The sequence below is a fragment of the Python bivittatus genome, unplaced genomic scaffold (genome assembly GCF_059951505.1).
Source record: "Python bivittatus isolate LINGU-HERP-01145 unplaced genomic scaffold, Pbiv_v1 ctg000580_np1212, whole genome shotgun sequence".
Taxonomy (NCBI): domain Eukaryota; kingdom Metazoa; phylum Chordata; class Lepidosauria; order Squamata; family Pythonidae; genus Python; species Python bivittatus.
This window is the reverse complement of record NW_028277087.1, coordinates 17,664,505-17,691,077: the sequence shown is the minus strand read 5'-3', so window position 1 is coordinate 17,691,077 and position 26,573 is coordinate 17,664,505. Positions and strand designations below refer to the sequence as shown.

The 26,573-nt window shown below is 39.0% G+C and overlaps 1 protein-coding gene across 1 annotated transcript; it reads left to right on the top strand.

Annotated features, from left to right (window-relative positions):
• The first annotated feature begins 3,233 nt into the window (after positions 1-3,233).
• ACTR10 (actin related protein 10) lies at positions 3,234-23,848 on the top strand. The gene is made up of 13 exons (XM_007427375.3): positions 3,234-3,428; positions 5,066-5,138; positions 8,498-8,580; positions 10,274-10,382; positions 11,685-11,792; positions 13,553-13,620; positions 14,537-14,616; positions 15,070-15,105; positions 17,266-17,345; positions 17,441-17,514; positions 18,679-18,760; positions 19,975-20,176; positions 22,583-23,848. Exons 1-13 carry the CDS (start codon positions 3,352-3,354, stop codon positions 22,762-22,764), a joined length of 1,254 nt encoding a protein of 417 aa, XP_007427437.1. The 5' UTR covers positions 3,234-3,351; the 3' UTR covers positions 22,765-23,848.
• Positions 23,849-26,573: the final 2,725 nt, after the last annotated feature.

Here is a 26,573-nt window from a genome sequence, read left to right as displayed (position 1 = left end):
TCAGTCAGTCAGCGGCTGCCATGAGCCTCTCCCTCTCAGGCCATGAGCTCACGAAGCAAGCAAAGACATCCTTCATTCAGCCAGATGAAAACCACACAGCCTCACCCAGTTAGCCAAACAAGATTTCTTAAATGCAGCAAATCAGTCCTACAAACACACTAGCTCCCTGACAAAACTTTCCTGTTCCCAGTTGCTCACTCTTAACCCTAAAAGTTTAAGACACTAATTTTGCTCCATAATCCACATCAAAAATGAGTTGAGCATTTTGGGCCCTCACTCACTCAGGGTATTCTGGAGATTGCATATGGCCCATTGGTTTCCCATTCCAGTTGAAGAGATTGAGTGAACAGAACCAATTATGGTTAATTCTGTAAAGCAAGGTTAAAAGAAGCACAGCTAAATGTACTGCATGAATACTATCACTCATGGGTGACAGGTTATATTCAAACAAGGAATCCAACTCTGGTGAGTTCATGGACATGTCCATGTAGGGGGATTTGTTACAAAACAAGTGCTTTGCTATTGCCTTTTTCAACATCCCAATCTAACCTACATCCCAGGTATTTCTGGTGATTTCCAACCCAGATATTAACCAGCTTAGATTTCCAACATCAGATCCTGCCATCTAGCTGAGCACCAAAATAGGGACTATTATTATTCCCCAGCAACTGTATTCAAAGTCATGCTGACCCTGAATATGAAGTTATCACATAGCCATTAATAGACTTTTCTTTGAATCTATTTTTCTTTAAAAAGCATCTACAACCACAGCTTATGATACTAAATAACAAATTATGTGTTGTATTTCCCATAATGTAACCTGAATCTTCCATCATTCAGCATCACTGAAAGATGCTGATCAGGTTCCATCGATTAAGCAACGCCAGCAGCTTTCTCTGTAGCAGCACCTACCCTCTGGAATGAAGTTCCCCCTGAAATTTGAATGGCTCCTACCCTACTGGTGTTTCTAAAAGCCCTAAAGACTTGGCTCTTTGCTCAAGCATTTGGCAAGGATGACTGACGTCCCCTTCTTCCTTTTTGTTCCCCTCCAGGTTTGTTTTCTTTGCCATTGTTGTTCTTTTGTCGTGTACTGTTTTTGTGTGTGTGGGGGGGGGTTGTTTTGTTTTTTAATCTTAAACGTTTTTAACAATTGTAAACCACCCAGAGTCTCTAGGAGTTCAACGGCATATAAATTTCATAAATAATAGACACTATTCCTTTTCTCCATGCAATCCATAATTTCATCCATATCTATGATGTGCCTCCTTACTTGCTTTTTTCCTAAGCTAAGAAAAAGTACTGCAGGCATTTTCTGAAGAATCCTTGCTGTTGCTGATTTGATAAGCCATAACTGCTCACCTTTATCTTCTCCCTCTCTTTCTGTCAAAGGTTGGGAAGGCTGCCAGTCCAGCAATAATAGCTGATACACCAATCACTCATTTGTTCTCTGTAAATGTATCTGGTTAAATACAGCTTAGCTTCTATCTTTCAAATGAAGCTTTTCACTGGCCCTGCTCATGTGGCACAGTTAAATGAGGGCTGGTAACAGTCTTTTTGGTTAATATCCTGCAACTTTGGGACTGGCAGCACCTTGTTCCCCATCCCTACCCCCTGATTTGCTTTTTTTTTTAAAAATGTGATCCACTCAATATTGGAGCCCTTGGAGACAAGTTAGATGAGACTTTGCCTCCCCTACTACCTTCAGTCTCTATTTTATTCCCACTGAAATTTGCAGAGGGGATGTAAAGAAAAATGGCAGGCACAGCTGGAACCTCCTCTCTTCTTTATGCCTCTCTGTATCCTGAGGTCAGAATGGAAGATTGAACAACAGGAGGAGCCCAAGGAAAGTGAATTACACAACTAACTTTGAATACTTCAGAAAGCTGGAGGGGTTTGTGTTCACATGACACCCTAGATCCACCAATGACTTAGTCAAATGTGCTATGCAGACATAGCCACTAATGAATATATTTATGAGTTGTTATCCCCTTTTTAATGATCCCAAGCATGGAATTTGCTCTTGTCATTGGTACTATGCCAGTATTTTAAATGAGCATACTTAGAGCAAAACACATTTGTCATTTTATTGCACACCAGGTTTGAAAAGTCATTTTAAAAGTTCTTCAAAATCCCTTTTTGTTTTTGACATTATAATTTAATGTCATGAACAACTGTTGCTGAATTATTCTGGATCATAATTTCCCTAGATTTCCCCTCAATCTATTTTTAAAAACTGGACATAATATAAATGTTGATTCTTTGTTTAGAAGATTAGCTATTTTGCCTCTTAAAAAAATAACTCTTAGTTGGGTACTAACTGGAATTGGCAATTGTTTTGTTTTCAACTCCTTTAATTAAATCTATATTTCATTTTTTATCGTGAATATTTGGCTCCAATCTTCCAATTGTATTTCCCAAGTCAGTTTCAGATATGAATTTCTGCTCTGAATATTCTACAGATAATTCAGGCACAAAAATGTAGACACAAAGCAATTGACTGTGCAAATAAATGAATAGATTTATACACTGCACTAAGCCATAATGGTTCACAAACTACAATGGCTAAGTGCACACGATACACTATATCACAAACAAACCATCTTATGGCTTATGAACCCAGTCCTGAACTTCATGTCACCTTTCTCGAATTGCCGTAGGTACCAAATATACATTCTTGCTACAGACTGCTACAATGGGATGCTTAGTCCATCTAGGCCAGTATTTTTCCAGCTGGGCAAAGATTGTGGACTTCAACTCAACTGCCAGAATTCCCCAACAGCATGCTGGCTGGGGAATTCTGGGAGTTGAAGTCCACAATCTTTGCCAAGTTGCTTCATCATGTCCTATTCCTCCCTCTTCCCAAACCTGTCTCACAATACACTTACATTTCCTTTCCATCTCTAATAGAAAGTTTCAGTGTGGGCTACAGAATAATTTCAATAATGAAGAAAACACTATTTTATAATGGCGAAAGAATCACGGGGTGCAAGCAGAAAGTGATCTGGGGTACCAACTGCTTGTCCCCATCTCTAATCATCTTACGCCCTAGGAAGGGGAGGCAGGCGAGGAGCGCTGGGGCCGAGAGAGAGCAGCAATGAAAGCAAAAACAGCTGCGCGAACAATCCAAGGAGCAGACAAATAATTTCTGGGGCCAGGCGCGAAAAGGGCACCCTCTCTGAGGAGAGATGTGCGCGCCGACTGCGACGGAAGGTCCCCGCCTGCCTCTCTTGGCCATTCAGCGTCGCGCGCCGGCCGTGGAAGAAAGCCCTCGCCGCTCTTGTTTTTCCTATCCCACATTTTTTGGTTCTTTGTTTGTTCGTCCTTTTCCCTCTCGGCGTGGGAGCCGCTGCAATGCCGCTTTACGAGGGTCTCGGGAGCGGCGGGGAAAAAACCGCCGTGGTGATCGATCTGGGCGCGGCCTTCACCAAGTAAGAATTCCCTGCCTGTTTTTCTGCCGAATCGCCTTAACCCTGCTTTTTGTGCCTGTGGACCTCTTTCCTCTCCCGCCCTCGTATTTTGCCTATTGCCAACTGCTTTTATACCGTATTGCTACGCACTGCTTTTTGTTCCTATTGCGCGTTGCAATGGGATTCCGCCGTTACCATCACCTCACTTTATCCCGGGTGGTTGAATGACAGATGGGTTTACTCGTCGCGTGGTGATCTGGTTTCTTAACCGTGCTTCATTGAATAAATAAGCGCTGACTGGATTCCCACAGTCGCTGACCATGAACCACTCCTTTCATTCCATAGTGGCTGTTTTTGTATATGTTAATCCAGAACCTAATGAACCACATACCTGCAATGCAAGAACCCAGCTTGAGAGTTCATATCTAAGACTGGCTGGGGCTGCCTTTGTACAATGTATGTATCTATGGTTAACTGAACCATAGCTTACTGAATTAATTTAATTGTCGAATTTCCACAACCCATAGCTATAAATAATCATAATGGTTGAGTATTTTAAGCTACAATACACTAAGTCACAAGCTAACTAGCCTACCACATTTAGTCTCGGGTCAAACCCAGCAGTAGAGTTCTAATGTTGTTGAAGCTATTTGTACTTACTGAATGGCCAGGGAGGAATCCAGCCTAAGTTTGCTCAGAAAAGAAATGTTTTAGATTGAGAAATGTTGTTTATGCTACTTATTTGGTAGTCCAGTATAAAACGCACACACTCTATGAAAGAGAAGGGAGAGAGAAAAAAGAATTGAGTTCCTGCTTCTGAGCAACTTGGTTGTAAAGAATCAGTTTAAAATGCTATTTGTGATTTGTCATATAAAGCAGTCTTATTGTGACTGCATTGCACAAGCTATGGTTTGTGGGAAAATAACTTGCAGATTCACACAGTTTGAAGCTATAAATCTTGGTATAAAAAATGATGGGAGTTACATAACACTAACTCTAATGTGATTGGTTTTGGCTTAGTATGATATATAAATCCAACCAGTTACCATGTTAACAGAACACTAAGCTCTAGCTTTATAGCGCATCACACCATTATAACCAGTGTTTCTGATTATCACTGTTCAGAACTTGAAATTATGGCTAACTGTTGTTTTAAGATTCCACCTCGTTATTGCAGCCTGCAGAGGATGGATGCTTAGGTTTAGCCTTAGAAGAACCATGAACCAGGAGCAGGATCGAGAATGACATGAGGCGTATAGTAGCTTAATTTGTTGTGTTAAGTGTGCTCACTGTGTTAGCCCCATCAATTCTTTAACTAGTATTGTCTATTTTTAATGCCAGAAACTTTCAAATCTCTCTAACAGAGAGTTTTTTTCTAAACCATGCCTATGATGATATTCCAAATTTAAAATATTATCATGCTCTTCCCTTAAATGTGTAACTGTAGAATATCTGCTGCAGTGCAAAACAGAAAGGGAAAAATGCCCCAAATGCCTGGATATGGACAAGTTCTTAGGCTGTTTTTAATAGCACTTCACCTTCAGAAATTTTTAGTTTTAGTTTGCTTCTGGCATGAAGTATTTGAAATTGGTTCTTAGTAGGACTGTACTGCCATTTTGTTGTTTTGAATGTGGATTTTAATATTTTTAATTTTCCAGATGTGGCTTTGCAGGAGAAACAGGACCCAGATGTGTAATACCTAGTGAAATAAAGAAACCTGGTATTTCAAAGGTAATATTTTAAGAAAATATAATATAGTTGTGTGGTTCACATTTTAATATGAAGTGCTTATTTGAAGGCTAAAATATTGTTTTATTTGCTAATTCTTCTAATGATATATCTGTATTTTTCATGGTGCTTTACATATTTCTAGCATTAACACCCATATTACTGAGGCAACACTTTTGGCCCAAGCCCGGCATCAAAGCCCACTGGGGATCATGCCTATCTACCTGAATCTCTATTATATTACTACCTAGTAGTATCACTTGTATTACGTTTCCTGCATAGTGGTACTGCTTTGGCTGTCAGTAGTCATAATTTATCCTCTTATGTGCTTAGCTTGTATGCAATGCTATTGGCAGAAGCTAAGTTAGCAGGTGGTTCTAATATACTATGGATATTTGCCATTGTAGTTCCCCAATCTATAACAACATTGACAGAAATTCATTAGTGGTTTCATTGTTAATTTACAGTGTCACTGAAATTACCTACTAAGCACTTCTGGAAAGCAAGGTCATTATTATATGTAGCACAACTGGACAAGATGTTTGATCATCAGGGTGGAAATAGTGCTGATGAGGGCCCAAACTGGTCCTAGAGGACAGTGCTGGCATTAATATTTCACAGAATATTAAAGGACAGGAACTGCAGAATGAAATTAAATAAGTTGTTAATGATGAATGTGAAAAGGGACTGCCAAAGACCAAGAAACAGAAGAAAGCAAACTGTATATCAGAACAAATTGTGGAAATTGCTAAAGCCATGAAAGGCAAGGGTTTTGGGAAGGAACTTTACAAAGAATTTTAGAGATCTGTTAGAAGAGACAAGAAGCAGTACTACAGTGACATCTGTAAAGACATTGAAGACGGAAACAGACATGGAAAAAAAGGGAAGTCTTCCAGAAGATTTCAGAAAGAGCTTCCAACCTCAAATTGGTATGTTAAACAATGCCTATGAACAGATTTTAACTGATTCAAAGAAGATCAAAGATGAAATTATATATAGCAGAGATGTCAGCATCCAAGATACCTTAGAATCTTACAACACATACATACATACATACATACATACATACTTCATCTATAGTACCAGATGAAGATGAAGATCAGCACTCCAGTCATCACCAAGTTGGACAGCTCCAGGAATTGATGGAATATCTACAAAAATATGCCAAGCAACAGAAGAAGAATCAGTAAATATTCTAACTAAACTATGCCAGCGAATTTGGAGAATGCAGCCAATAGATTGGAAGAATTCTCTATATCTACCAATACCATAGAAAGGAGACTTAACAAAGTATGCAAATTATTTATTTACTTTATTTATTTATATTTCAAATTTAGATACCGCTCATCTCACAAAAAGTGACTCTGGGCAGTTCACAATAAAACAGCAATATTAAAATACAATAAAAACAATATAAAATACAATAAAAATAGAATATATTTAATTTCACATGCATGTAAATGGATCATCCAATGCAGATTAGAGCCCAATAAGGAGAGGGAGATCCCAAATTTTCAAAATGGCTTTAGGAAAGGCTGAGGAACAAGAGACATGATGCACGCTAGATAATTGATGTGGTAGAAACAACACCAAGTGAACTTACCAAAACAACTAGAGAGGGTCCAAACAATTGTGTAAGTGTAATATTTATTGATACAGCAAGTCAGTGGACCCTAAGCCTTGGGGGGACAAGAGACCACAGTAAAGGTTTCAAGAGTATATATAGGTTAGAAACATTTTAATTTTGATACATGTGCAGTATAATTCAGAAGACATTTATATAGGTAGTTATTTTGCAAGAAAGGCAAATTAGGGGAGACTTCTGTATTTTTAATGACTAGACATTACAACAAAATGTGATCATCTGACTTCTTTGTTATGGTAGGAGCTGTTGTGCTAATGGTGTGCTAGGAGTCTTACTTGTCCTTGAAATGTCAGGTCTCTTTGGTAACCTGGTATTTCCTCCTAGATCAGAAGGGGCACTTTTGCCCTGTTTACCACTACTTATAGTACTCTATGTATGGTTGCTTTGAAACTAAAAAGTCCTAAGAAAGCAAGTTTTCATTTATGTTCAAAGGTTTTCTCTCAGGTTACATTTTATTGCAAGTGGATCTTTTTTAAACATTAGAAATTTCTTTCACATTGAAAAAACCAAAATAAGTAAATATGTGCTTCATTTGATTGTTTTGACTATGTCAAGCTGTGGAATTTGCTTAGGAGAATAGGAATCCCAGAACATCTCATTGTCCTTATGTGAAAACTATATACAGGTCAGGAAGCCACAATCTGGGCAGAACATGGCAAAACAGACTGGTTCCATATAAGTAAAGGATACAAGGCTGATGATTTAAGGCTATACATTCTTCCCTTATATGTTGAATATATATTGAGGGAAGCTAGAGTGAAAGAAGATGGGTATTGTTTTAAAACTGGAGGAAGAAACATCAGTATCCTGTGCTATGCCATTGACATGACTCTGATAGCTGAAAATGCAAATGATCTGCAAAGTCTAGTAATGAAAGTCAAGAAGCACAGTGAAAGAATGGGACTAAAATTAAACATAAGACCAAACTACTGATAAAGGTACAGCAACCAGCCTTAGAACTGACAATGAAGATACTGTAGTTGTGGATAAATTCTGCCTTATAGGATCAACTATCAACAGAAAAGGAACCAGTATGAAGAAATATACTACAACTAGCACTTGGCAGAGTAGCCATGAAGGTCTTGGAAAAGATATTGAAATGCCATGATGTGTCTATATCTACAAAGGTCAGAATCATGCAGGCAATAGTTTTCCTTGTAACATTCTATGGAAGTTAAAGTTGGACTTTGAAGAAGCAGGATAGAAAGAGTATTGACACTTTTGAATGACTCCTGAGAATACCATGGATAACTAAGATTATTAGTTGATTAACCAATTTCTACAGTATAGAAGTATTGGAATAAATGATACTGCACTCTGTAAGTAATTGAAATTATCTTTAAAATATTATACATTTGCAATTTCTAACACTATTACCAACAATTTAATAAAATTCAGGAAACATTTAAGGCATGTAGGCCTTACAAGCAACTTTCTTGGTTGTGGAGCAGCAATCATATTACACAGCATCCTTTCCAAAACTAGGCAAGGGTAGAGATAATATAACAACTAGCGTGCACAGGTACAAGCTGAGAAAACAAATTCTTGTTGGCTGTATGGTAGTATCGGATCATTAATATGTGAATATATGAGACTTACACAAAGAAAAGATCACAAAATTCATAAATCTATCATCATTTAAATGAATTATATGTGTATAATTAACAAATACTAAACAAATTTAAAAACACTTCAATGGATTTTTTTTAATTCACAGCCTATCAAAGTTGTTCAATACAACATCAATACAGAAGAATTATATTCATACCTGAAGGAATTCATTCACATGCTTTATTTCAGGTAGGAGATGCTGCAGTAAATGTTTCTGTGTTGGGAGATTACCTTGGAAAGAGATTGCTTAGATATTGGATTAAGTAAGATATCAATATGGTTGTATTATGCATTACAAAGCTTCCATTTCCTATCCTAGGAGTTGATATTATAGCCACTATCCAGAATTTATGGCGTTTGCTCTTAGAATCATATCAAACTTTTTGATGTCTGGTAGGACGAAGCTTGCTCACCTTTTTAAAGACCGACCGAAATCAATATTTATGAGTGTATAAAGCATCTTAGTTTGCAGTACTCTGATCTGACATAGCCTGAAACCCAGGCATCACTGCTAGATTCAAACTGTAATATATTTTATTTTCATATAAGCTAGCATGATGTGTGAGTCCAGCTCTTGTAACTTATTTAACAAACTATGGCTAAGTATGATTAGTGACCCCAACTGCTCAATTCACTGTTATGGTTTATAGGTCACAGTCATAACATTATTTTTTCAATTCTTTTTTGATTATCATCTATCAATTGATCAGGCTGACTTAAAGAAGACAGAATGCCTTTCTCTTTTAAAATATTCATAAAAATAAAAAGAGGCACGATGTGGTTTGCAATATAACTAAAAGTAAAAATAAAAAAGTAAAAATGTGAATATGAATATCATTTCATAATATAAATTCATACATTTATATAGGCATCAAACACTTATTTCCCTAGGATTGCACAGCTACTTTCTAGCCAGGGTAATGCTTTTTTAAGGAATTGTTGACATATGCTTGCTCTGAATCATCTTTTTTCCTTCAAATCTGGATTTCTACTCAGCTCTGTGAAAAATGAATATAGGCAAATATAACTGGAATTAAGCGTTAACCTCAATATACTTGCTTCTCTGAAGCCCAGGCATATGTTAATTTCCTCATTATAGAATACCTGAGAGTCTAAAGGCCAAGCAAAATGGGAGGATACTATTGTTGTTGTTCAGTCATTAAGTTATGTCTGACTCTTCGTGACCACATGAACCATATCGCGCCAGGCCTTCCTGTCCTTCACTGCCTCCCTGAGTTTGCTCAGTTTCATGCTCGTTGCTTCAGTGATGCTATCTAACCATCTCATCCTCTGCCATTCTCTTTTCCTTTTGCCTTCAATCTTTCCCAGCATCAGGGTCTTTTCCAAAGAGTCCTCTCTTCGCATTAGGTGACCAAAGTATCTGAGTTTGAGCTTCATTATCAATCCTTCCAATGAGCAATCAGGGTTGATTTCCTTTAAGATTGACTGGTTTGACCTCCTAGCAGTCCAGGGGACTCTTAAGAGTCTTCTCCAGCACCAGATAGGATACTATATCTCCTTCCAAATGAATTTCTTGGCTATGAGTCAATATTCCAATATGTGGCATCGCTCACTTTTTTGGTTCCCATCTGTTTGCAAATCTAGTCAAAAGTTAAGCCTCATTGTACTTAAGTGAAGTTATTGCCATGTAACTTATTTTATTCATTCAATGATTTATAGACTGTTCATATCACAAGGCCTTGAGGCAATTTACAATAATAATAATTAATAAAAAGCAACAGACAACAATCCACCCTAAACTAAGCAATTCTGCCTAGGATTGCAGTCTGCTTGAAAACTGTAAGGAATACATTTGTACACAAAGGCATGGAAGAATAAGTAATTTTATTCAGGTTTCTGACCACATTCATTCATTTTGCAGGCATTTGCTGGTAAACCCCCGAGACCGTCGTGTTGTGATTGTAGAATCTATACTGTGCCCTTCTCATTTCAGAGAGACGCTCACAAAGGTTCTATTCAAGTATTTTGAGGTAATGCATTCCAAAATGCTTGCTGTAGCTGACAGTTTTAATATTTGTCAGATTTTCTTCACTCACCTGTGATTAAAGCAACCATGACCCTGGTTTTTTAATAAAGTCATTAAAATCTGGATCTGTATCTAAATACAAGTAGTCCTGACTTAAGACCATTTGTTCAGCAATCGTTTGAAGTTATGACAGCACTGAACAAATGATGGTTACAACCAGTCCTTGGAGTTCCAGCTGTCCCAGCATCCCCATGGTCACATGATTGCAAGCTGGGTGCTTGGCAACTGGCTCTCACTTACGACCAGTTGCAGTGCCCCATGATCATGTGATCGCCGTTTGCAACCTTCCCTGCCTGCCTCCCCGGAAACTCAGTGGGGAAGATGGCAGGGAAGGTCACATGTTGCTGGGGTAGGTTTCCCCCACCTGCACACCCTCCCCCAGCCCCTCTGCACTTGTGTTGCACCAACTACTCATGCACCCCTGAGCACCCTCCCCAAGCCTCGTGCACTCTCCCCAAATCTTGCTGCACTGCCCTCACACAACCCCTGGTGCCCTCATCCACCCAGCAGCAGCCACTTACCTCCCTGCTGGCCTGCTTGCATGCTGCCTGGGACTTGCAACTTCCTGCCAGCTTTCCCACTGACTTGGTTGTGGGAAACCAGCAGGAAGTTGCCTCACCTAACAACCATGGGATTCGGTTAACAATGGCAACCGGGACTGCAGGGATTATCATCACTAAGTGATGCGGTCGCGCTTTACAACTGTGTCGCTTAACGATGGAAATTCTGGTCCCAGTTGCTGTTGTAAGTCAAGGACTACCTGTGATGTACTCTCCTTTAGTGGAAGCATTCAGTTACAAAATACATAGGCTTCTATCAGGGATGCTTTAATTTAGATTTTGTTCTGTCCCAGGCCAGACACACACAAATACACACAAAAGAGTTCAGTTGCAAAAGACTTTACTCTAGTTTGTGCATTTACAAGCAGCAGCAAGCAAGGTGTGTATGTAGTCATATGCAAAGTTTTGAGTAGTCCCAAATCCTTGAAAGCTTGCCTGGAAGGAGTTTCCAGTAGCCAAAATCCAAAGTAACAGGCAGAAACATTGTCACAGCACAGTTCAAAGGTCTGAGCATCATGGATAGGTCATCAGCTGGTCCAGGTTCAAATGAACAGAATTTCCACAGGCAGGAGTTCAGGGTGTATAGAATGTGGGATTTCCTGCATACAGATTATAATGGCAGAGTTTCCAAATTATCATAGACACCCTGCAGGATATTAAAGTTTGTACTTCTGTATTTCTTCTAGGTTCCTTCAGTGTTGTTTGCACCAAGTCACCTGATGTCTCTTCTGACACTTGGAATTAATTCTGCAATGGTTTTGGATTGTGGCTATACAGAAAGCCTGGTGTTACCTGTATCTTTTTAAAATCTAAGTTGAGTTCTGGGCAAAATATTTTTTTTTGTTGCATATCCTACTTCAGATTAAATCTGTTGAGTCAATTTACACTTTAAAATGAAAATATTCCCAGGGCATTCTACAGTATAAAAGGAAATTAAAATGTAATGGTAATAAAACAACAGTAAAGGCCACAAACTAAACCAAGCAGAAGTAATCTGGGGGAAGATTGGATGCCAGAAGAACAAAGAGCTCTTCAGCTGGTACTGAAAAGATAACCATGTAGGTGTTACTCCAGTTGTCTTACAGTGTTCCACAAGCTGCTTGTTATGAGGTGTTCAGAGCAGAGAAAGCAAAACAAGCTTTATTGCTGTATTCAGAGGTCCCATAATTCTTCCATGGTCTCCCGTCCAAGCTATGACCAGATTGAGGCTTACTTAGCTTCCACAAATTGGTTGCTTGATGTGTCTTCAAACCATGCCTACAATTTCATTAAGGAAGCATGAAATAAAAACCAGCTTTATTTCAGTTCAGTGAAAATATGAAGGCTCTGCGGATTTGAGGCATTTGAAGCTAATTTTACCTATTTGTAAGTAAAATTATAAAAATTATAAAAGAGCAGGTGGCAGTTGTGGCTAGGAGGGCCTTTGTACAGCTTCATGTTGGGTGCCAGTTGTGCCCCCTTCCTGGATCGGGAGGCTCTTATAGTCACTCATGCCCTAGTCACCTCCTGATTGGACTACTGTAATGCGCTCTACATGGGACTGCCCTTGAAGAGTATCCAGAAGCTTCAGCTGGTGCAGAACGTTGTGGCTTGGGCAATTATGTGTGCTCCTAGAAGAGCATATATTATACCTCTGCTTTGCAAGCTGAATTGGCTGCCAGTTTGCTTCCGGGTCTAATTCAATGGGCTGATTTTAACCTTTAAAGCCCTTCATGGCATGGGGCCGGGTTATCTGAGGGACCCTCTCTCCCCAATTACATCAGCCCATCCCATTAGATCTGGCAGGGAAGGTATGCTTCGGGTTCCATCAGCCAGGGACTTGCATTTGGTGGGTGCCAGGAGGTGGGCCTTCTCTGCCGTAGCTCCTTGTGGAACATTCTCCCCCCCTGAAGTTAGGCTGCTGTCCTTTAGGAAGTCCCTCAAGACCTGGTTATGTCATCAGGCCTGGGGGTGTTTGGGAACGAGACGTTTTTAGATGGCTCCAATGTGATCAATATTCTGTTCTCTCCATGGGGTTTGTATAGTTTAAATTTTTTGATAATATTTTTATTTTAATGATTACTTTTTATATTGATTGTTTTTTATCTATTTGCTGTTTTATTTAATTGTTGTATGCTGCCCAGGGTCACTTTGTGTGAGATGGGCGGCTACATAAATGTAACAAATAAATAAATAAGTAAAATACTTACATGCAAAGTTTCTTCATGTAAGCCTTAGAGTAATTCCTAATGCAGAAAAAGCATAGATATCTCCAAAAGCATTTAAAATTATGAAATTAAAAATAGTAAAAAGTTTTTTTTTTAAAGCATATTCAGAATAAAAACATAATCGTTCCAAAATTATGTTTTTTATTGTGCTTTTATTCCTATCTTAGCTGCCCAGAGTTGCTATTGTGAGATGGATGGCCGTATAAATTGATTGAAAAAGATGGAAATAAAAATTTTTTTTTTTTCTTTTCTGGTAACGTTGTCATCTGCAATTAAGTAATTGGTGCTTGTATCTCATCCTTTGAATAAGAAATATTGCAAAATAAATCATCCTTAGCTGTTTGAAGATTTATGAAGGAATTCCTGTTCTGAACTGCTGGGGTGCCCTTCCTTTGGGCGGAAAAGCCATTCACAAGTAAGCTGATCGCAAATATCAAAGCATTCATGGAGCAGAGACCAACTCCTTTGGTTTAGAGCAGCGTTCCTCAACCTCAACAACTTTAAGAAGTATGCACTTCAGCTCCCAGAATTCTGGGAAGTAAAGTCCTCACATCTTAAAGTTGCTGAGGTTGAGAAGCCCTGGTTTAGAGTGATATGATTTGGCTAGATGGGAATCAGGATAGACTGAGTTTTGGTCAATCCTATAAGCCAGTGTTCAGAGGAGAAGCAGGCAACCTCATGCTTCCAAACCTTCTCAATTTCAGCTCAGATCAGCCCTAGCTGCATGGACAGGGGTAAGGAATTATGATAGTTGTAGTCCACAACATTGGGAGGATAGTTGGTAGCCTACCTTTGTTGGCAGCTATACATACCAGTTAGGTATTATATAAGGAAAATCTCTCCTGCATAATACTAGAACCTGGAATCATCCAATGACATTGGAGAGGTTTAGAACAGGTCAAACAAAAGTGCTTTTTCATACAGCAGATAGTTTAACTATGGGATTTATTTTCAGAAGTTGTAACAATGACATAAATGTGGACAGCACGTAGAAGACAATCAAGCTAATACGAGGAGGATAAGGGTATTAATGGCTACCAATCACCATAGTTGTTTATTATTCTCCAGTTCAGTTTACTAGTTGCTGGAGAATATGAGTGGGCAGGTGGTAGTGTTTTCACTACCACCAGTAGTGTTAGAGTGCTGAAAACATTGCATTGCAACTATCTCTTTCCAAAATGTTTCCTATAATGTATGTAAAATGTTGCATGTCTGATGAGGGCACAAGGCTGAATATAGCCTGTTGTGCAGATGTATCATGTGGGATGGATGCCAGAGAATCGATGACAGATGTTTCCTAAATATCTCCTATTCTCCTTAATACTCTTTAGAGAACTGGAGTACCAGTTGCTGGAGCAAAGTACGGTAGATACAGGAGCCACCAAAGGACAGAGTCTTCCTTCAGTGATGGGTAATACCTCTGCTGGGAGAGGGGGAGTTCTTTTCATCTCAGTGGTTCTGGGGGAGGATGGGTTAAATCTTCTCTCCCTCTGTCTTGTCAATCTTTGTAATTGTGGCCCCCTGTCTTCATTATATAGCATTATATTTATTAAAGTCTGGTCCTAAGAAGCACTGATTTCAATACTGAATCCCCATATTTCTAATCATATTTGTTAATTCAGGAAAGGTTGGAGAATTTTCATTGTGCTTGATCTCAGTGTATTCCATTCTGAACTCTCAAAGATCTCTGTTGCAACCCCTAACCTTATTGTTGTTCCATTAGACTTATCAGTATGTCAGTTTAATTCACGTTGAAGCAGAGTTTTCTAGCTTATTTGCACTAAATTCTCAGCGTGGTCTGTATTTGAATTTTGTGTCATCTGTTGGTGCTAATTCCAGATGTGTTGCATTTCTTGTATTTTAGGTTCTGTTCCAGAAGACATTGTAGAAGACATAAAGGGTAAAATATATATCTTTATACAAACCTTAGTTTAGTTTTTGTCCAGAAATCTTTAAATACATGGAAGTAGACTTTCACAAAATGGTGGGATATTTTTAAGCCCTTCTCTTCCATAAATATATCTGAACAGCAACAGCTAATGATGCAGCCTGAGACATTTTGAGATGTAATTTTCCTTGCCATCTTGCAAACCAACTGCTTCATGCCAGATCCTTATTTAGAGTGCATAATGTACAATCTGCCATCTGTATCCGTTTCAATTCCAAAGTTCCAAACCTTGCTAGCATGATATGAATTTCACTAGTAGGCTTATCAATCTTTGAGAAAGGGAATGATTCAAAAAGGTGGATGACATCAGTACAAAAAGTATTTCTTTTTGAGAAATCTCACAAGAGATTTATAAATATTGAAGGAGAATAATCTAAAGGCCTGCACTTTTGGGGAAGCAATGGCAGACTGAAGACAGCTGCGTGGAGAGCAGAGCCAATGGCCACAGCGAAAAGAGGAGCCAGTGAATATATTGGCTCCTTGGAACTCCTCTTCGGATCAAGGGGAGGACTAGGATCACTCATACATTTGGTCCATACTGAGGCTCCCCATGAAGAGATTGTAAAATAGTGGTCTCCAGCAGGTTTTAGAGCTCTGGGAGAGGGGAGGAGGAATAATCCTGCCTAAGCCGCAGTTTGGCGCCTTCAAACAGACACTGGGGTTGCCCATTTCCTCTCTTAATTACCTTAGGAAATTGCTTGTTACTTACTTTTTGGATGTTAAGAATCTTCAGAAGGGCAAGTTTCATTACACTGGGAGAGTTTCCTTCTATCTTTGATGAAAGAAGTTTCATGGAAATTTAAGAATTAAAAAAATTTTTTTTTTGAAAAACAGCAAAAAGGGGACTAGAACGTTGATTTTGGAAAGTTAGGGGGCCATATTTCCGGTGGGTTGTTTAAATTTTTATAAAAATGCATATAAGGATTTTGAAATTAACTAAGAAATCCTCCCATGGGAAAATTTTGTTGATTGTAAAATAAACATATGATAAGAGGGGACTTTGAAAGTTGACTAGAGGGAACCAGAGGGAACTAAAGATTAAAGGAGAAGAGACCTATTAATACAATGGAGCAATATTATTAGACTATGGAAGAAATCAAGGATATTTGGGAACACTGTACCCAGAAATTACCCTTAAGTTTGTCTGCCACTATAAAAATGGATTTAACAGAGGCTACAGAAGAAGAACAGATTTTACTAGACAAAATAGAGACTGAGGTTGATCTGAATGTGGATCTGAAAATGGACTTAAAAATGCCAGACTACATGAGTGATATGGAAAAAGATGCCACATTGGATTTACAAATGAAACTGGCTGATGTCTTAATAATTAAAGGAGATATACAAAATATAAATAAGAAGAGTGACTTGGATAGCTTTCTTACCTTGGATTTACAAAAGAGACGTGTTAAATTAGTGAAAGAGTTTCTGAGGAGACAAAGAGAAAATGATACGAAATCAACTTGTGGGACATTATTTGAAGGGATTAAAGATCAGGCTTTTTAAAAGTAAATAGAAGGAATATAAAATCGATTTATTTGATCAGGGTCAAAATATATATGTTGTGGTTTCTGGTAGCTCTTAATGGAACTTTTTTTTTTTTTTTAACCAGGATTGAATGACGAGGCTTTAAAGATTTGTTTATAGATAACAGATAAGATATGGGGAGAGATTTCTTTTGCTTTATTTTTTAGAGAAAGTTATAAGTTGGATTAAAAAATATATTTATTTGATTAAGGTTAAAATATATATGTTATTATTTCTGATAGCTCTTAATGGACTTTTGCTGATTAGGACTGAATGACAAGTTTTTACAGTTTGTTTATTGATAAGGGATGAGATATGGGAAGAAGAGTTTTTTTACTGAAATATTAGAGAAAGTGTTAAGTTACTGAAGTTGTTTATACTTGTCTGGAGGGAGGGGGAGTCACTTTATATGTCTTTTTTCTTATTTTCCTTTTTTCTTATTTTTTTTTCTCTGCACCTTTTCTTTTTTCTTTTTTATATTCTTCTTAGTTTGTATTAGTTTTTTCTCTTTGCATTTGTAAACTTTAATAAAATTATTATTAAAAAAGAGAATAATCTAAAGACTATTTATACATCTCTCTGAAGTTCGCACTTGTTTTGTGAGTGACCTCCAGCGAGGGCTGAAAATTCAGACAGCGAAGTTTGATATGGATGGCAGTGCTGAGGTAAGTTGGAAATAAACAGAAGTTTCAATTCAGTAGAACAAATTTAATTATTTAAATTTAATGTTTCACTTTCTGAGAGTGTTCATTCTTTATAGCGTCCAACTGCACCACCTGATGTAGACTATCCACTGGATGGAGAGAAGATTTTGCATATCAATGGAGCGATCAGGTTAGCAGTGCAGTCACTTTTTTGCATTACTTTTGCAGTGACAATTACATTCCTTAGTCCCTCTCACAGGATTTGACTTACTAGGCAAGAGCAGGATGTGCAGAGGATCAAGCTACAGGTAGTCTTTGCTTAATGACCACAATAAGGACCGGAAAATTGGTTGTTAAGCAAGTCACCACATGACCAGACCTGATTTTACTACCATTTTTATGATGGTCATAAAGCAAATCACAGTCATTAAGCAAATCACATGGTCATTAAGTGAATCACGTGGTCATTAAGCGAATCCAGCTTCCCCAATGGACTTCTTTGCCAGAAACTGGCAAAAAAGGTCAAATCATGATCACGTGACTGCAGGATGCTGCAACCAGTCATAAATGCAAGATGGTTGCCAAGCGCCCAAATTGTGATCACGTGGCCATGGGGTGGTGCAAAAGTTTGCGACGGTTGTAAGTGTGAGTACAGGTCATAAAGCACTTTTCCCAAGGCCATCGTAACTTTGAACCAAAATTAAACAAATAGTCGTTAAGCAAGGACTACCTGTACTCTTATCCAGAAAGTATAAGGTGTTGTACTAGGGAAGGAGGTTGGTGGAAGGATTAAATATCTGGCTCTAAACCTACAGTAATGTTGAGACATATTTCATCGAGCCGTTCCAACCTTTGAATGACATTTGGGAACCGCACTGCAAAAGAGTGGGACCACATCAAAAAGTTTAAAAAGTAATGGTAGTATAAAAATTAAGTAAATGCTACTCTTATTATCCAGAGAGTGTTAGTGCTTGGGATGGAAGACGAGTAGAGAGATTAAGGGGCTTGAGTAGGAAGAAAGATGCAAGACTGCAGCAGCAGTTGTTAGGGGTAGGAGAGACAGCACTGAGTCAGAGTGGGGTAGGGAAGTGAGAAAGGATGGGGGCAAAGTGGATTCAGGCCACCAAATTCTATAGCAGAATCTGGGGGCTTTTTGTGGGCTATGTCTGAACCCATGGTGGGCTGCGTACAGTCTGAAGCAAAGGATTGTGTACTTTTGTCTAAAGTCAGTATAATCCTTTTGAAATCAGTTGGATGGCTAGGACAGAATGGGTGATATCTTCTGGATTCCTGAACAGAAACAAGCCTCATTCTCTGCATACATGACTCAGTGCCTCCTATTTTTTTCTCACAGAGATTCTGTAGTCGAAGTACTCTTTGTGCAAGACAATGAAGAGAAATCTGTGGCTACTTTAATATTGGACTCTCTTATGGAGGTAGCACAACTTGGATAAGATTGTGTGTGTGCGTGTGTGTGTGTATACACATCAAGCTCCATTAGCAACAAATCCTTTTACCCAGACACCCTGACATGGGCAACATAGGGTTACAGGATGGCAATTGACCCAGAGAAACCCAGGCAGCAGAGGTTTTTATGCTTCTTTACTATATACAGTAAAACTATTTTACAATTGGTATTTACAAGAAGATCCCAGCTTTTACCTGGTGTCGGGTTTCCTCTTAAGTCTCTCTCCTAGGGACTGTTCCCCTCTAACTCCTCCTAAACGCTTAACTTCCTCCCCCTTTATTCTGTCTCGCTCTGGCCCTTTTTTGGGGATTATCAAAAGAAAGTAAAAGGAAGGAATGTGCTGCATTTACAAATGAGTGTACTCAGCACCACTCAGCTCCTTTCCTTGGATCCCCTCAGCTGATCGCCAGTCTGCGTCTCCCTCTCTCAGGACTCTTCCCGCCCAGTCCTTCCCCAGAGACCAGGGCTTTGCCAAAGACAGCTGTCTCTGTCCTTCCTGTCTTGGGCCTTATGTCTCTCTGGGACTTTGCCTCTCTTCCTCCAGGGAAGCCACCCATGAACTTTTCTTCTCCCTCTCTGACCTCGACCTCGAGAACCAACAACTGCTCTGCACACTCACACCAACTTTACTCTCCAGCTTTTCTCTCCAGCCACTCCCTACTACAACAGTCTGTAGTTTTCTGTCCTCTCCTTCTCTCTCTCTCTCTCCAATTTTGGGTTAGAATGGCAGCATGTCCCCCAGCAACTGAGGAGGTGGGTGTCCCCCCAGGGCTCTAGTCCCCAACACCTATGTACAGGGCTGGACCAATGGGTCTGTTATCTCCCTCTGCCCCGCAACAGCCCTGGCTAGCAGCCAGCTCAGCTCAGCAGCTCTCTTGACAGTACACCTGCACTTCAAGACTAGAATTCTAGAATAGAAATTGTCTCTCTTGCTGACTCATGCCAGCACAACAGCAGCCATACCAGGCCACTAAAAACCATATGCCACAAGCTGATTAATACAGAAAGTGTTAGAAGCCTTGGTAGCCAAGGGCAATCTCATTGGAAAATGGGCAGTAGGAAGCCAAATATAGATTATTATTTTTGAAAACCACTTGCCTTCCTAATTTGCTGTATATTGGATCATGCTTAATCAATAGCCTAATTGAAATGTTTTCTCTTTTTTTTCTTCTCCCCTGTTAGTGCCCAATAGATACCAGGAAGCAACTGGCTGAGAACTTGGTAGTAATTGGGGGTACAGCTATGTTACCAGGATTCCTGCACAGGTTAATGGCTGAAATAAGGCACCTGGTGGAGAAGCCCAAGTACAAGGAGATCCTGGCCTCAAAGACCTTCCGAGTGCACATGCCACCAGCCAAGCCCAACTCTGTGGCGTGGTTAGGAGGTTAGTCTGAAAGAGCTGTGGACTGATGTGGAGGTTATGTGGGGCCTGTGCAGGTACACAACTCTCTCAACGACATTCCTAAGAGTGACTGGAATGCTCTGGAAAGCAGAGGCTCTGATGCAGAACTTATTTCAGAAATTCATTTTGATAGTACCTTTTCCTTACCCTTTCGCCAAAGAGCTTGAGGAGGTATAGAACTGGTGATTAAAGCAGTGAATGTAAGCTAAAGAGACTTGGGTTTAAAACTCCTCACCTATCATAAAGAGTAATGAATGGCTAGCAACTGCTCTGCAAGCAAGTGAAGGAGCAGGATCCTGAGACCGTCAGGATACCTGGTCTTGATACAACAGCATTTCCAGAGAAGGGGAAGCTGCATTTGTACCTTTATTCTTATTTTGCAGACGCTGATGTAATAAGCTGGGATTTAATGCACCTGTTGGAGCTCTTACTTTAATGCAGTGGTTCCCAAACATATGAAGGGTACTGCAAATAGTTCTTGGTGCAAATACTAAAACAAATATGTATGTATATAGATATAGATATTTAAATGGCCAAAATCTTACAAGATGTAATGTTCTCAAAAAATAAGTCACAAGAGTTCAAGTTGAAACATAAAAATCTCAAGATTTGGCTATCACCCAAACATTTTTAATGAAATTTGGAGTTCTTGCTATCATAACCAGGGTGTGTAGGGGAATTAGGGTTGATTATATACATGCATACATACATATATATATATATTTACACCAAATATATGATGCCAAAGTGCTTGCCAGCATCAGACTGCTAGTTCAAGGCGCACGTGGTAGTCCACAATGGTTTTGCTGCTTGCTTAGTGATCTGAATAAAGGAAATGTTTGAAAACTGCTGCTTAAATGAATAATCACATTGTGAAAAATCAATAATTGGCTATTGTGCAGTGTTGCAAACACTAGGGGATGCAAATATTGAGCTTGGTCCACATATGAGAAGATTATGTTGAGAGATGGTGATGGCCATTCATTACTCTCTATGATAGGTGAGGAGTTTTAAACCCAAGTCTCTCTAGCCTACATTCACTGCTTTAATCACATTTAATCAGTATTTATTATTGGATTCCTATAAAGGAAAAACTGAGACAAGTTAAAGATAGACCCAGACCCTATGCAATGTAAATCTGAAGGCGTAGATTGAACATTACTGCTACCTTTTCCTCCTTTGAGGGGCTAGAAATTACGCTAGGAAGCTATCAAGTGGCATAGGAATATCAAAGTCCAGGAAGGAATGTCAGCCTGTTCAGTCCATTCCATTCCTTTGAAGACTGAATTGTGACAAATTGTAAGCACTGGGCTTCCGTTTAATTTTGGATTCGTCTGTAGTAAAACTGCCCAACAATTTCTAGTATGGCATTATCTAATCTCCATTGTGCTTGCAGCTTTTTATATTTCAGTCTTCTGAACCTTGAATTTTCTCCTTCATTCCATCTTGGTTTTGAAACTGACTTTTTTTTTCTTTTCCCGCTTTCCAGCAGTCTTCCCTTGCTGTGATGTATAATAGTAAGCTTAGGAGTGGGTAGATTACTAGTCCCAAATTCAGCATTTTATAGCTATATGTTTAAATTGTTTTTACCCCATTCTCTAACTGAAATAATTTCCAGAATGAGTTAGAATCATTAAGGTAAGAGGGAGCAAGACAGAGACAAAAATAGTAAGGATGTCTGCATAAAAGGATAAGGGAGGACATTTGGTCACCTGTCCTTAACTTTATATTGTAGTACAGGGGTCTATTGGAGTCAAGGTCCACATTTAGAGGAGGAAGTTAATGGATATTTGTTTTGTACTCTTTCTCTACTGCAACCTGAAGAATACCAGTGTGGAGGATCTGACTTTATGGGGAATAAGAAAAGGCATCTTGTTCCCTTTCCTCTTTGAAATAGTTCTGCATAAGAGATTAAAAAAAATTAATGGTACACATCTCCATAACCTTAATCCCCTTCTTATAAGGTGTTTAAAATTTGAGTGAGCATTACTTCTTCCTACCAGCGCCTCCGGGTTCCTTGTCATTCCTGACATTTAAACAATTCCATCTGTTCTGGAAGATCAGTGGGTTTTTTCAGGCCATCTGAGTTTTTCTTAATTGCTTCGTTTACACATATCCTTGAGATAGATACCACTGCCTTATTTTTGTATAGCCCTGTTTAATTTCTGATTGGTACTCAGAATCACTGTTGGAGGAATTGGTTATTATAACTGTTGAAGGTAATGAAAGTTTCTCAGATGAGGTTGACTAGGGGAACAGTAAAATCTTACTTTGGCTGTACCTAATAGGAAACCCATGAAAATAAAATTTTGATTGCACTTTTTCCTCTTGGCGACATCTTATTTGCTCTCCCAAATTTTAAACTCCGTGTTTTATTCTGTATTGCAGGAGCCATTTTTGGAGCCCTTCAGGACATCCTTGGCAGTCGTTCAGTATCAAAGGAATATTACAACCAAACAGGGCGCATCCCTGACTGGTGCTGCCTCAATAACCCTCCTTTGGAAATGATGTTTGATGTAGGAAAAACACCTCCACCATTGATGAAAAGGGCTTTTTCCACAGAGAAATAGGAGTTCTGTTCACACCATGGCACTGCCTTCTTCCCTCCTCTACCTGAAGTTAGACTGTTATGGAGCTTAGTGGAACACGTTGGATAAATCTACGAGTTAAATTCTGGGGCACTGGTCACAATTTTGGCTTATTATGTTCCTTTCTGTCAGTTACATTGGCTTAAGATGATGCCCCCATGATGTTTATTTATATACACAAGTAATATCAACACAAAGGCTCAAGCCTTTACTGTTATTTAAAGTATATAGATATGGTTTTTAAAACTCACTTGCTTGGAATCTGATGCTGCACATACAAGTTCTTCTGCCAAATTCAATGCCATGTTTAATTTGAAATTCGTAGCCTGGTAAAATGTTTTTAAAGTTTCCTTAACAGTTTTGAGGGTTTTCTTGGAAATTTAGCAAACAAACCTGTCCTTTGTTTGTGTTAAGAGTAAGGAAGGGCAGTACGTGCCTTCTTGATGATTATCAAGTGTTGTCTCGGATGACTGATAACCTTCCCATCCCCTGGTAGTTATTATATTCTTAAAATTAGAACTTGTAGTTCAGAAACATTAGGAGAGCCGCAATTCCTAACATCCCTCACCATTGGCTGAGGATCCTGGGAATAGGAGCTCAGTGACATCTGGGGCTGGCATGTTCCCTGTTCCTGAAGGAAAAGCTACCCCTTATGAAAAGCCAACCACAATATTGTCTTTTACTTGTAGTGGAGTCAGAGTGGTTAAAAGCTGAAACACATGTTAAAACTCTTATATAGCCAATCAATACAAATTGTCTACACTTGCTTTTTTAATTTCAGCTGCTTTAATTTATGTAATTTGCTTGAAACATTCTACTCCTCCCTTCAACCCAGCAATTTCCCACAGCATCTTGCATACATCAACAAACATTTAGGAAAATCCCACATGTTCAGAAATTTCTACCTCCATTTTATTTTACTTGGAAGAAGATCCAGCAATGGCTTTGGTTATGCTGATTTTCCTGTGAGAGATCAAGTCATCCAGCACATTTCATTATGATATTCTCATGTAGAAATGATACAGCCTGTCAAATTTCAGAAAAATATTAAAATCTCCCAAATCAACGTGTCTGCAAAATGTGATATGTTAAAAATACATTTATATCTCTGCTTTCACTGTAGAGCTAAGCCTACAGAATCATTTTCCTATTACTTTTGTTCTTCTATAAAGGGTTTTGGGGGTCAAGCTCAATAAAATGTTTCATTCTTCTGTTTCAAGCAACATCCTCTAGAACAGATTGTGGTTTTCTTAATCTTAGATATACCAGATTCTATCCCTCGTTGTTGGGGTAAACTTGGAAAATGGAGTATTATGCCACCATTTCTTCTTGAGATGGAAATATTAAAATATTCAACAAAACTATGAAGTGTTGTGAAGCACCTTCACAAATAAAGGCAGTTTCCTTTTCACATTTTTTCCATGATAATGGGGGAAGGAAGTAAAGCCAGGTGCAAAGAAAAAGACCACATTCAGGCACTGTATAGTAAGTCTATATCCTGTGTTATCTGGCTCTGTACCTGTGTCAAACCATGATTATGGGAAACAATAGAACATGCAAGCATTGGATTAATATATTGCATTAAGCCATGATTTGAAACAGTTACACATCAGGCCCTGTAACACAAGGGTTGGTTTGACAAATAGTGACTGCTATTATACAACTTACTAACCCAAACTAAACCACATTATAGCTTAATGTGATGTGATGTAGAACCTTTCTTGCCTCCACTTTTTCTGTCAAACCTTGTTGGTCCAGACATCTGTTTCAAGTATCCATCATTTCCAATTGATTTACTTCTGTTTAAAAAACAGATCCTATTTTCTAGGTTGGAAGAGGCTCAAAATGGTACCACACAGATACATTTTTAGAACATTCTAATATTTAAACTCACTAATAGTTAATTTTTAAAACAATTATACGAATAGGCTGTATAAATCAGGCAGATGTTACAACTGCCAAAATACAAAAATTTAGATGGCATCAAAACTCTCAGCGTGAAACAAGCAGATCTCTGGGACATAAAGAATCTGGTGCTACAGGGATGGCCCTCCTATTAATCTCTTATGACGTACTCCTCTGGAAAAGCTTTGAGAGAGGTGGGGGACAATAGCATCCTATGAGATGGCAATTCTGAGCTGTTGTGATTTCAAGAGGGATTATAGCTTAAGAGGACAGAGAGATGACTGTCAATATCTGTAGGTGTGCTGAGAAAATCTTTGGGCTCCTCAGAGCATTAGAAAATCTACAAGGTCCACTACTGGGGTGCGTAACAGCTTCACTTTGCCAAATATTAAACTTTCCCTATTGATACACAGCAGCCAAACTCTGATGAACAACTTTTTGGGCTGCCACATGTGGAAGTAAGTCGGAAACCAAACACTTGTGTAGATAGTCACTTGTGGTAGCCTGCAGGCACACCCAGGCATGCACATTTACAATGCTGCTCCCTCTTCCAGTAATCCCAATGCAGGAGAAGGTACAGCCCCCATCCCCACGTGACTTACCAACATTGTATTTGCTGCCCTTTCTCTGGAAGGCCATGTTTTGGCAAGACCAAGTAACCACAGAACCCTCTCAGTTCAAAAGCCAGTCGGTATCACAGAGTGACCAGATCTGAAGGCAGAGTAGACTTACATATAGTATACCATGTCTTGTTCAATAAACCACAATTGGCTGGGTTCCTACATAATACTAAGCTGTATAATCCTGGTAAAAGGTGCATTTGGTTTAAGGCAGGGGCTCCTAAACCTTTTGCCATCACACCTCCCTTTAGTGTAATCTTAATGTACGCGACTCCCCTAAAAATCCAAACCTCCAAATGAACAATGAAAATACAATGAAACTTTGGGAAAGGTGGATTTATTGTAACAATGTAACTAAGAGGTTCTTCACACCTCTCCTGGACTCTGTCTGCACCTCCTCAAGGGGGGTACCTCAGAGTTTGGGAAACCCTGGGTTTAAGGTGTTCCTGACAGGTTCTACGTGATCCAAATCACATTTTGTCCTTTGATACTGCGCAGACCTTGTGTTTTCACAGGTACCTACCCACAAACTGCCAGCTATAATTTAGCTTAGTGTGTGGTGTAGTTAGTCTAAGGAACATTGTGTCATACATACCCAAAATCTGGGTCAAGAAAATCCCGATTCAGTTAATTATAGTCAGTCTGTTAGGCAAATATATCCAGATTTTTCTGGGAAAATCCTACAGAATTAATTTTATCTTTTTGTTCATTCAAGGTAGGAGTCAGCAACATGAGCCTTCAGGGCTATATGGAGGCCTAGAACTCCTTTCTTGTAGCCCACAAGCCACTATTGACCACAGTTGCCAAAAATTGGTGTTTTTGAGGTGGGAAAAAGACAAAAAAATGCTATATACCCTGCAGTAGGCTTAAACATCTATAAAGCAAAGAAACATCCACTAAACTCTTGGTTCTATCTATTGTATACCTTATTTACAACATATTAAATGCAACTCTTGGCCATCAAAATATTGCCTACTTGCTTAAGAGATCCACAAGACTTACTGAAGGAGCATGCAGGTGATTCCAATGCCCCAATTTTTATGAAAGAACACTTGATTCTCTTCTCAGATAAGGAAGTCCCTACTTCACTCAGCTGCATGTAGTTATTCAGGCTTGAAGATAGAAAGATGATGGTTGAGGTTGATCTTCTTCTAGAACAGCAATTTTCAATTTCTCTCTACTCTGAAAGGGGTTTTAGCTCAGTAACAGAACAAGAAGGAGAGTAGATTTGGGTTTTTGTTAATTTACTCGGTACTATTAGAAGCC

Excerpts from the sequence above, each read along its gene's own strand:
- ACTR10 (XM_007427375.3), top strand. The coding sequence starts at position 3,352 with ATGCCGCTTTACGAGGGTCTCGGGAGCGGCGGGGAAAAAACCGCCGTG. Across the intron at positions 11,793-13,552 it reads CAGAAAGCCTGGTGTTACCT|ATTTATGAAGGAATTCCTGT; the intron begins GTATCTTTTTAA and ends AGCTGTTTGAAG. Across the intron at positions 17,346-17,440 it reads ATATGGATGGCAGTGCTGAG|CGTCCAACTGCACCACCTGA; the intron begins GTAAGTTGGAAA and ends CATTCTTTATAG.